This window comes from Schistocerca cancellata, chromosome 2 (assembly GCF_023864275.1).
Source record: "Schistocerca cancellata isolate TAMUIC-IGC-003103 chromosome 2, iqSchCanc2.1, whole genome shotgun sequence".
Taxonomy (NCBI): Eukaryota; Metazoa; Arthropoda; class Insecta; order Orthoptera; family Acrididae; genus Schistocerca; species Schistocerca cancellata.
The window spans coordinates 242,837,624-242,849,653 of NC_064627.1; the positions used below are offsets into that span (position 1 = coordinate 242,837,624).

At 41.9% G+C, this 12,030-nt stretch overlaps 1 protein-coding gene across 1 annotated transcript; it reads right to left on the bottom strand.

Moving 5' to 3' along the window:
* Window positions 1-955: 955 nt before the first annotated feature.
* LOC126152763 (uncharacterized) lies at window positions 956-8,918 on the bottom strand. The gene is made up of 2 exons (XM_049916027.1): window positions 7,664-8,918; window positions 956-999 (listed from the first exon to the last, which is right to left on the bottom strand). The coding sequence occupies exons 1-2, from the start codon at window positions 8,916-8,918 to the stop codon at window positions 956-958; spliced, it is 1,299 nt and encodes a 432-aa protein (XP_049771984.1).
* Window positions 8,919-12,030: the final 3,112 nt, after the last annotated feature.

The window sequence follows — 12,030 nt, forward strand, 5'->3', positions numbered from 1 at the left end:
TGAAGTTGTGACTTTTACTGCACAGAAAGAAGCCACCAGTACTAAGGCCATGAAAGCGAGATATCAGCAGAAGATACAAATTGTAGACTTTGTAAATAAGGCGAAGAAACAATCGATCACATACTAAGCTGTTGCAAAAAAATCACTTGGACTGATTACAAGCAAAACAAAATGGTGTGAAACATCTGCTCCAATGCAACGGCTGACATCATTACCATTTGCCCGAGGTAAAGTTCTGATGGGAGGACAAGCTACAAAAAATTGTGATGAACGAACGTGGCACTTCAGACAAATTTGGAATACCATACACCAGATAACACAATTTTGCCGAAAAGTATAGTGTGGATCATTGATGTACAATTCCTGCCGATAGTATAATCAATGAGAAACATCTTACTATATAGGAGGACTTGAAACTCGAATTGTAGAGGCCCAGTGGTTATCAGTAATTTGGGAGCAGTGCCAAAAGTTATTATTAGCCATTTCGAAACCATTGAATTTAAGAATAAATCCAACCTACGAAAATCCATTTTACCGAAATCTGCATGAACTATCCAAAAAAAAACCTCTTTGTTCGCTTGCCATACACTTTCTGTTCCGAAATATTAGTACCAATTCAGAACATGCGCATAACTAGTTCCATTATATAGGTTAGCGCATGAGTTGTAGAGGATCTACACTCCTTCCTCTTCACTTAATCACAGAAATATTTTATTCCGTTATAGTCAACTATAATTGTGCAGCACACATAACAATACATCTACAATAAGTTACGCAGAATCTGAATTTTGAATGGCGACAACTAGCACAGGAATTCGTAATCACAGATTCTGCCAGTGTCAGCAAAAAACGCTACCAAAGGTATTAATACTTGGTTTGGTAAGAGATTATTCTAAACGCTGCATAAGCTGTAGTTTGCTGTGCAGGAAACTAAAAATGACTTTAATGCTGACTGTTAACTAACAACACAGACGACTACTTGGTAGTGGAAATACACTCCTGGAAATTGAAATAAGAACACCATGAATTCATTGTCCCAGGAAGGGGAAACTTTATTGACACATTCCTGGGGTCAGATACATCACATGATCACACTGACAGAACCACAGGCACATAGACACAGGCAACAGAGCATGCACAATGTCGGCACTAGTACAGTGTATATCCACCTTTCGCAGCAATGCAGGCTGCTATTCTCCCACGGAGACGATCGTAGAGATGCTGGATGTAGTCCTGTGGAACGGCTTGCCATGCCATTTCCACCTGGCGCCTCAGTTGGACCAGCGTTCGTGCTGGACGTGCAGACCGCGTGAGACGACGCTTCATCCAGTCCCAAACATGCTCAATGGGGGACAGATCCGGAGATCTTGCTGGCCAGGGTAATTGACTTACACATTCTAGAGCACGTTGGGTGGCACGGGATACATGCGGACGTGCATTGTCCTGTTGGAACAGCAAGTTCCCTTGCCGGTCTAGGAATGGTAGAACGATGGGTTCGATGACGGTTTGGATGTACCGTGCACTATTCAGTGTCCCCTCTACGATCACCAGTGGTGTACAGCCAGTGTAGGAGATCGCTCCCCACACCATGATGCCGGGTGTTGGCCCTGTGTGCCTCGGTCGTATGCAGTCCTGATTGTGGCGCTCACCTGCACGGCGCCAAACACGCATACGACCATCATTGGCACCAAGGCAGAAGCGACTCTCATCGCTGAAGACGACACGTCTCCATTCGTCCCTCCATTCACGCCTGTCGCGACACCACTGGAGGCGGGCTGCACGATGTTGGCGCGTGAGCGGAAGACGGCCTAACGGTGTGCGGGACCGTAGCCCAGCTTCATGGAGACGGTTGCGAATGGTCCTCGCCGATACCCCAGGAGCAACAGTGTCCCTAATTTGCTGGGAAGTGGCGGTGCAGTCCCCTACGGCACTGCGTAGGATCTTACGGTCTTGGCGTGCATCCGTGCGTCGCTGCGGTCCGGTCCCAGGTCGACGGGCACGTGCACCTTCCGCCGACCACTGGCGACAACATCGATGTACTGTGGAGACCTCACGCCCCAAGTGTTGAGCAATTCGGCGGTACGTCCATCCGGCCTCCCGCATGCCCACTATACGCCCTCGCTCAAAGTCCGTCAACTGCACATACGGTTCACGTGCACGCTGTCGCGGCATGCTACCAGCGTTAAAGACTGCGATGGAGCTCCGTATGCCACGGCAAACTGGCTGACACTGACGGCGGCGGTGCACAAATGCTGCGCAGCTAGCGCCATTCGACGGCCAACACCGCGGTTCCTGGTGTGTCCGCTGTGCCGTGCGTGTGATCATTGCTTGTACAGCCCTCTCGCAGTGTCCGGAGCAAGTATGATGGGTCTGACACACTAGTGTCAATGTGTTCTTTTTTCCATTTCCAGGAGTGTATATTCCGTTAGGAAGCTGTAATTTGTGTCGTCCAACAGTTATAAGCTGTAGTTTGCTGTGCAGGAAACTAAAAATGACTTTAATGCTGACTGTTAACTAACAACACAAACGACTACTTGGTAGTGGAAATATATTCCGTTAGGAAGCTGTAATTTGTGTCGTCCAACAGTTACAGGTCTACAGAGAACAGTTGACACTGAAATTTTATTGTCTGGATGTCGCTAATGATATATCATAGCACAGAGAACCAGCTTTGCACAGAAATGAATTGCTTGTGAGTTTCACAAGATCTCTTGCCGATTCTCGTATTTGTTTTAAGTTGCTAATGACCAATATTCCCGTACTTATTTTTTAAACCGGTAATACAGAAAGTATCTGTAGTTTTCCTAAGGTGGTTTCACAACTCTTCTCTTTTTCCTGAACTGATTTTTTTCTATGTTTCAAATTTTCGTTTTAACTGAGAATGTAATATCAAAAATCAATCCAATTTGCATTATTTGTATCAAGAGGTGGGAAACTTGTCTTTTCCGTGGCAGGCATTCATAATTATAAAATCTAAAGTGGAAATTTAATTCGAAAACTATCGCCGCAGATTCTTCTCAGATTGCGATCTATTATCTATGTTAGGTTGGTTACAACGAACTGATGAACGTCATGGAGTACTGTGTCTAGCACTGCACGTCCATATACAAATAACATGCTTGGGAAACGGTGCTCACAGCTTTGAAAACCATCCGAAACTTGTAGACACAATACGTGGTGGCCTATCTCCGAGGCAGTCAGGGACAACATCATCAGTGGCGGTGTACTTTCAGTGACGTATTTCGAAGGCATCTTGCATACGGGCGCGGAAAGGGATTGGAAGGCTAAACCAGTTTGGCAGTGTTCATAACGCAAGTTGCAGAAACGCTATCAAATAATTTACCTCCAATAACTAGAGACGTTAAAAGCCCAGTGCGGTTTCCCGTACTCGTTGAGACAAATGCTGGGCTGGTCCCCAATTTTCGCCGTAGAAAATACGGTACGCGAAGACTTAAAATACGTTCACATACGGAATAAAGAGGCATACACAACTTCCCTCCCATAGCTAAGCTCTATCTGCGGGCAACAGGAGTGGCAGACAACCGCAAAGTTAAATAAAACAAAGTTGGAGATCTTTAGAACAGGGAGACCAGTACTAAACTTTTTTTTTTTTTTTGAGTCATCAGGCTTGTGACTGGTCTGATGCGGCCAGCCTCGAATTCCTCTCCTGTGGCAACTTCTTCATCTCCGAGTAGCTCTTCGACGTACATCCTCAATTATCCAAGTGTCCAAGGAATAGAAAAGCAACTGGAATCACTCAACAGAGGAAAGTCCCCTGGACCTGGCGGGTTACCAATTCGATTCTACACAGAGTACGCGAAAGAGCTTGTCCCCCTTCTAGCAGCCGTGTACTGCGACGGAAAGTTCCAAATGATTGGAAAAGAGCACAGGTAGTTGCAGTTTTCAATAAGGGTCGTCGAGCAGATGCGCAAAACTATAGGCCTATATCTCTAACATCGATCTGATGTAGAATTTTAGAACATGTTTTTGGCTCGCGTATCATGTCATTTGTGGAAACCCAGAATCTACTCTGTAGGAATCAACATGGATTCCGGAAACAGCGATCGTGTGTGACCCAACTCGCTTTATTTGTTCATGAGACCCAGACAATATTAGATACAGGCTCCCAGGTAGATGCCATTTCCCTTGCCTTCCGGATGGCGTTCGATACAGTTCCGCACTGTCGCCTGATAAACAAAGTAAGAGCCTACGGAATATTAGACCAGCTGTGTGGCTGGATTGAAGACTTTTTGGCAAACAGAACACAGCATGTTGTTCTCAATGGAGAGACGTCTACAGACGTTAAAGTAACCTCTGGCATGCCACAGGGGAGTGTTATGGGACCATTGCTTTTCACAATATACGTATAAATGACCTAGTAGATAGTGTCGGGAGTTCCATGCGGCTTTTCACGGATGATGCTGTAGTGTACAGAGAAGTTGCAGCATTAGAAAATTGTAGCGAAATGCAGATAGATCTGCAGCGGATAGGCACCTGGTGCAGGGAGTGGCAATTGACCCTTAACATAGACAAATGTATTGTATTGCGAATACATAGAAATAAGGATCCTTTATTGTATGATTATATGATAGTGGAACAAACACTGGTAGCAGTTAATTCTGTAAAATATCTGGGAGTATGCGTGCGAAACTATTTGAAGAGGAATGATCATATAAAATTAATTGTTGGTAAGGCGGGTGCCATGTTGAGATTCATTGGGAGAGTCCTTAGAAAATGTAGGCCACTAACAAAGGAGGTGGCTTACAAAACATTCGTTCGTCCTATACTTGAGTATTGCTCATCAGTATGGGATCCGTACTAGGTAGGGTTGACAGAGGAGATAGAGAAGATCCAAAGAAGAGCGGCTCGTTTCGTCACAGGGTTATTTGGTAAGCGTGATAGCGTTACGGAGATGTTTAGCAAACTCAAGTGGCAGACTCTGCAAGAGAGGCGCTCTGCATCGCGGTGTAGCTTGCTGTCCAGGTTTCGAGAGGGTGCGTTTCTGGATGAGGTATTGAATACATTGCTTCCCCCTACTTATACCTCCCGAGGAGATCACGAATGTAAAATTAGAGAGATTCGAGCGTCCATGGAGGCTTTCCGGCAGTCGTTCTTCCCGCAAACCGTACGCGCGTGGAACAGGAAAGGGAGGTAATGACAGTGGCACGTAAAGTGCCCTCCGCCACACACCATTGGGTGGCTTGTCGAGTATAAATGTAGATGTAGATGTATTTGTTGCTGGATGTACCCCAATCTCGTTCCCTCTACAGTTTTTATTTTCTACAGCTCCCTTTAGTACCATGGTAGTCTGGCCTGAAGTCTTAACAGATATTCTACCATCGCGTCCTTTCCGTATTTCCCATATATTCTTTCCCTCGCCGGAAGTGCGGAGAGCATCCTCGTTCCTTACCGTATCAGTCACTCAATTTTCAACGTTCTTCTGTAGCACCCCATGTTAAATGCTTCTGTTCTCACCTGTTCCGGTTTTCCGACTGCCTTCGTCTCACTTTCATATAATGCTGTGTGCCAAAGGTACATTCTGAGACATTTCTTCTTCAAATTAAGACCTATGTTTGATACTAGTAGACTTCTCTTGGCCAGGAACGCATTTTTCGCCAGTACTAGTCTGCTTTTTTATATCCTCCCTGATCCGTCCGTTATGGATTATTTTGTTGCCTAGAGAGCAGAATTCCTTAACTTCATCTACATCGTGATCACCAATCCTGATCTTAAGTTTCTCGCTGTTCTCATTTCTACGACTTCTCATTACTATCCTCCTTCTTAAATTTACTCCCAATCCATGTGCTATAGCGATTAGACTGTTCATTCTATGCAGCAGATCCTGTAGGTCTTCTTCACTTTCTCTGACGGTAGCATTGCCACCAGCGAATTTTTACATTGATGTCCTTTCACCTTGAATTTTAATGCCAATCTTGAAACTTTATTTTTATTTCCTTAATTGCCTCTTCGACATATAGATTGAACAGCAGGGACGTAAGACTACATCCCTCTCTAACACTCTTTTTTATCTGTGCACCCCATTCTTTGTCCTCCACTCTTATTGTTTTTATTCTTGTGCTTATTGTTCATTGCCTGTCCTCACGTAGCTTACTTCTATTTTTCTCAGGATTTCTAACAGCTTGCACCAAATGACATCGTCGAAAGCTTTTCTCAGGTCAACAAATCCTATGAACGTGTCCTAACGCTAGTAAAGAGAAAGGTGAAGCACTGCTGCAGATGTTAGGACATAAATATCAGTTTCAGAAACGTATTACGTTAAGCAGGACTTTTAATTTAGTCGTCTTGCCAATAGTGAAACAGCTGTTCTTCAGCATAAACGAAGACAAAAACTAAAGGGCAAGAAATTTGAATAACCTGTTAGAATTTTCATTGACTTTGTTGCTGTAGAACTGAAACGTCCTCTTTGAAAAATTATACAAGACTATGCTTATAAACCTCTTACACTATTTGCTTTTCAAACAGCTGAGCAAAACTGAACGTACTCACACATTCACTAAAGTGACACACAATATTTTTAGCGCAACGCAATCTGACTATCAAAAATCCCTACATAAGAATGGCTCTGACAAACATTAAACTATACCTTTCACAAATCACTTACCTCACAAAAATCTTCGTTACTCAAGCTACTGCAATACAGCGAGCGCCACTACTGCCAGCTAAATAAAAGATTCAAACTACTGAAGGCACTAACTACTGATAGTCTTAGCAAATGAAAGATTCTAATAGAGAACAAACAATGTATTTACCTCAATATTCGTAATATATACAGCAGTTCATGACATTTTTCAAAACTCCGCCATCTCTCTCCCCACAACCACCACTGCTTGCGGCTCACCTCCAACTGCGCAACGCTACGCGCTGTTCACATCCAGCTCCCCAACAATGCAATGGCAGACAACAATGCAAACTAGCCACAGACTGCACACAGCACAGCCAGTGATTTTCATACAGAGCGCTACGTGGCATTACCAATATAAAAATCTAAACAGCCTTCTTACATAGCCCCCATGCTCCCCACAAAAATTTTTACAAATTGTTTTGGCCAGTGGCCAATAATGATTTGATAAAATTTTTCATAAATACAATAACACAGATATCAAATGCACACACTTATTGATACAATGTTGGTCAAAAGCTAAAAATTTCTCACAGTCCATAAAGACAGTCCTGATCATTCATCATAATAGTAATTACAGTTTTTTTCACAAAGTCTCATTAGTAAAAAAATTGCACACAGAAGTAGTGGATTTCCATGCAGTCTTGAAGAAGTAGTGGTGTCCTTCCAACGGAAAGACAGTGCTGACTCTTGACATGCTGACAGGTAATGGGCCACAACAGAGCAAACCCACAGCAGAGTCATTCGAAGTTCTGAAGAATATTGGTAGGTAGGTCATCACAGAGCAGACCCACTGGAGTCCTGGTAGAGATTGTGGTATTGGTGGGCAACCAGAGGTGTATACCCACTGCAGTCCTTGTAGAAATTGTGGACAGGCCCACTGTAGTCCTGGTAGAGATTGTGGTATTGGTGAGCCAGCAAAGGTGTAGACCCACTGTAGTCCTTGTAGAGACGGCCAGCAGCCATCTGCAGTTTCCTGGTTCATTTCAATCGTTTTTGTGGCACTATGTGCAGAATTCTTACGTCTTTTCCGCTCTTCAAACTGAGACTTAACTGTGGTGAAAAATTTATCAAAGTACTGTTTGACTGCCAAAAAAAGACATTCAGTTCTTTTCCTAGCATTTACTTCAAACTTTTTCCTTAACTCAGTAATTTCTTCTTCATATTTTTGCTTAAGAATATCAATTTCTTCTTGGAATTTGTCAGCATTGTTCATTAAAACAGTTTCATATCTGGCACTCGTATTATGTATTTCTGTTTCATATCTGGATTTTAAATTTTGTAATTCATCCTTGTATTTCAGGTCCAAATGTTGTATTTCTGTCTGTTGAGATGCACTTAGGTCCCTCACTAAGGTTTCAACCTTAGCCTCATAGTCCTTTTTTAATGTCTCCCGCTCATTAGAGTACTTTTTTCTTAATTCTTCTTTGATTGTTTGCAGTTGATTCTGATAGTCTGTGATATGCTTCTTTGCTACATCCAGCTCTAAATCTTCTTCTAGCTCCCTATAGTCTGGTTCGGCTACATAAGGATCACAAATATGGGTAAGTGTTGTAAGGTGAGATGCATGGTCTCCCCCACCGTTATAATACATGTCAGACACTAAGTCATTTTCTGATTCACAGCTACTATCAGACATTTTCCGACTGTGCTGGCTGACAATTTCTTCAGAGTAGTGCTTTTCAACTTCTGCAACTTTCTGCTCAAAGTACCGACGAAGTTCTTCAACTTCTTTAGTGTACTTTGCTTCAAGTTCCTGTCTCACATCATCTAAGGCTGAAATGTCTCCACACTTAATTCCAGCAATTAAGTCACGCAGTTTTGAGATTTCAACATCTCGTTCATGTGATAATAAGTCAACAGCAAGCCTGTGTGTATTTTGAAGTTCCAGCTTTTCTTTCTGTAAATTATCCAGTTCTTCTTTAAGTCGTCTGACTGTTTCACCATCTTCTGTCCATTTCTCTATATTTTTAAGCTCATTAACAATTTTACCACATGAGTTGCTGAGAGAAGAGCATAATTTGGTGATTCTTTCAACAGAAGTGGCCGAAATTTGGTCATAAAAATGTTTAAGTTCCTCCAGGATGAGCACTTTAGATTTTAATGAATTCTGAAGTGACTCTTGTATCGATGACAGATCAAAATTATCAGAGGTACCCATCTGAAAGAATTGTAAGGCACATTCTTCCTGCTTTTGTATCGCTTCAATTTCTTGAGAAATGTTGTTCATTTTTTCTTTATCATTCTCTCTCCAGCTATCTATTAACTTCTTAAGCATAACTGTATGACAGGCACATAAAATGTATTCCAACTGTTTCACAGCTTGTACTATGATGGATGATGGTTCAGAATTAAGTGTGAAAAAACTATTTGGAAGACTCAAACCAGGAGAAGGAAAATATTGAAGCATATCCACCATTTGAGATTCTAAATTTTTTTCATTCTGGCACTTATTTTTGAGCTCCTCTTCAGAACAGAACTGTTCTTGGAGAAAATGTTTTAGTTTCAATAATACATCTGCAAGAGCATCTCTGAATTTTCCACAGAGCAAATCAAGCTTTTCGGTCTTGTGTGGCTTGAGACCAATATGCTGAGAGGAAGGCATGGTAAAATTCTCCTTCACTGTGGCAATCGTGAATGACCGATCGCATTCTTACAGCTGGATCATTCTCTAAGTAGCCTCACATAAATTCTAACCTGTGCTCCAATGACCAGTTGGGAGGGAAACAATGAGAGAATTGATGGAGCCACGCTTGTGGATGAATGTCGTTGGCAGAATTCTTAAACGTTTTGAATTTACGTGTAGTAATGAACAGCTTATAATCAAAATCATCATGTCGGCGAGTCGCATGTCGGTCATTGTTACGTCGTTTCGGCGGTTCCATCTCAAAATTCGGTGTACCTTGCCAATTTCTTTCATAATTTCCGAAGTGCCCTGTGTTATTAATTTGTGGCTGTTGCGTATTTCTATGTCCCTCTTCCCGTATTGGAGCGCGAGTGTCCTCTGAAATACGTAATTCTTGCATTACCTGTGTCAGCTGATCTTGTACTTCCCGGATTTCTCTTTGATGTTGCGTATCAATTTGATTCAGATTTTGTTTCAGTTTCCTAATTTGTTCGCTATCTTCTGTGTCATTAAAGACTACCGGTTTTGCGTCATTCAGATTATCATCTACCTTCGTAGATAAATTATTTAGCTGATCCGAAAGTTCAACTACTATCTCTGATAATGTACTTATTTCCTCCATGTGTCTTCCTGAACCAATTTTCAGGGTATCTACTGTGTCCTTTAAATTTTCCTGAGTTTTTGCAAGTTGCATAACCGAATCGATAGATGCAACTGAGTCAATTTTAGCTTGCAAGGTCTCATGATTTTCATGAACAATAGTTTGCAGTTCTTTTATGGCTGCTTCGTGATTCTGTAATGCATTTTCATGACGCGAAAAAATAGGTTGGAAATGCTCACAAATTTGTGTTTTTACGTCATTACAGACTTTTTGACATTTCGATTCGATGTTATGTAACTCAGTAGTTAAATCTTCACGTGTTTGTTCAAGTGTGGTGTCTAACTTTTGAAGATTTTGTTCCATTGTGTCTAACTTTTTAAGATTTTGTTCCACTGTGTCTAACTTTTTAAGATTTTGTTCCACTGTGTCTAACTGTTGCTGTGTTTGTGTCTGGTATTGTTCCATTGTGTCTAACTTTTGAAGCTATTGCTGTGTTTGTCTCTGATGTTGTTCCATTGTGTCTAACTTTAGAAGAGTCTGTCCCATTTGTCTCTGATTTTGTTCCATTTGTTGCATTAATTCCAATAACAATGTATTAGTGTCTGGAATCTGTTTCTCTATGCTTTTTGGCAGTGCATTTTCACCGGCAACATTAACATTTTGACAAGCAGAAAATGTGTCTTGACTCATTTGAGAAAACGGCGAGGACCCAAAACCGAAGTCTACAGTATTTGCAGTATTGTGTTCTGTCATTTCGGATTCCTGAGGCGAGCTGTTGCCGACCGATCGATCGATAATGCTTCCCTGTTCACTACCTGTTTCACTGTCTACACCATTATTTGCCGCCCGCTCCATTTCCCTATGCACAGTTACCAAATTACTACTTCTAATGTCTGTTAATTCACTACCCAGTGGTGCTGATAAGCTACGCTCGTCGTCACTATTATTTCTCAGTTTACTTTGGAGCCGAGTGTTACGTTTTTCACGCGCCATTATCGTCACAATATTTCACACGATAACACAGAAAAGCACAATTTGAATAGCAAAAATAAGAGAACACATTAACATAGCACTGAAAATACTATGTATTTAATTGAAAGCGCAGCTGTGAAATACTTGGTGCAAATCTACATGCATGCCACAACTGTTTTACAGTACAACAATGAAAAACTACAACTACAAAGGAAATTCTCTCTATAATTACGCGCTAGCAATAAACAAAAGCTACACTAATTACACAAACTACAAGAAAAAATCAGAAGATTCCAGTGAGGTATCCTAGGCTAAGGGTCGACATATGAAACGTCCCCTTTGGAAAATTATACAAGACTGTGCTTATAAACCTCTTACACTATTTGCTTTTCAAACAGCTGAGCAAAACTGAACGTACTCACACATTCACTAAAGTGACACACAATATTTTTAGCGCAACGCAATCTGACTATCAAAAATCCCTACAAATGAATGGCTCTGACAAACATTAAACTATACCTTTCACAAATCACTTACCTCACAAAAATCTTCGTTACTCAAGCTACTGCAATACAGCGAGCGCCACTACTGCCAGCTAAATAAAAGATTCAAACTACTGAAGGCACTAACTACTGATAGTCTTAGCAAATGAAAGATTCTAATAGAGAACAAACAATGTATTTACCTCAATATTCATAATATATACAGCAGTTCATGACATTTTTCAAAACTCCGCCAGCAGTGGTGGATGTCTCTCCCCACATCCACCACTGCTGGCGGCTCACCTCCAACTGCGCAACGCTACGCGCTGTTCACATCCAGCTGCCCAACAATACAATGGCAGACAATAATGCAAACTAGCCACAGACTGCACACGGCACAGCCAGTGATTTTCATACAGAGCGCTACGTGGCATTACCAATATAAAAATCTAAACAGCCTTCTTACAGAACTACATAAAAGGAAACCATACGAGAACCAATGGCAGTGCTGTCATCTTGTATTATCTGTACATCACAGAGAGAAAAATTCTTAGAGATGTACTGGCGGTAACCAGTTTCGAAAGGCAGAGAAAACAGGCTTAGTTAGATGATGTCGAGACGGCATTCGTCGAACGAACTGAGATGCACTATCACTGGCACAGTGGAGATGAGTTAAGTCCCTCTAAGTTAGCCAGTTAGTGCACCAGTC

What these genes read in the sequence shown, in the direction of transcription:
- LOC126152763 (XM_049916027.1), bottom strand. Translation starts at nt 8,918, where the DNA reads ATGCTTAAGAAGTTAATAGATAGCTGGAGAGAGAATGATAAAGAAAAA. An exon ending in GTTTGAAGAGCGGAAAAGAC is followed by an intron (nt 1,000 to 7,663) that starts GTAAGAATTCTG and finishes TTCAATTTCCAG; the next exon opens with GAGTGTATTTCCACTACCAA.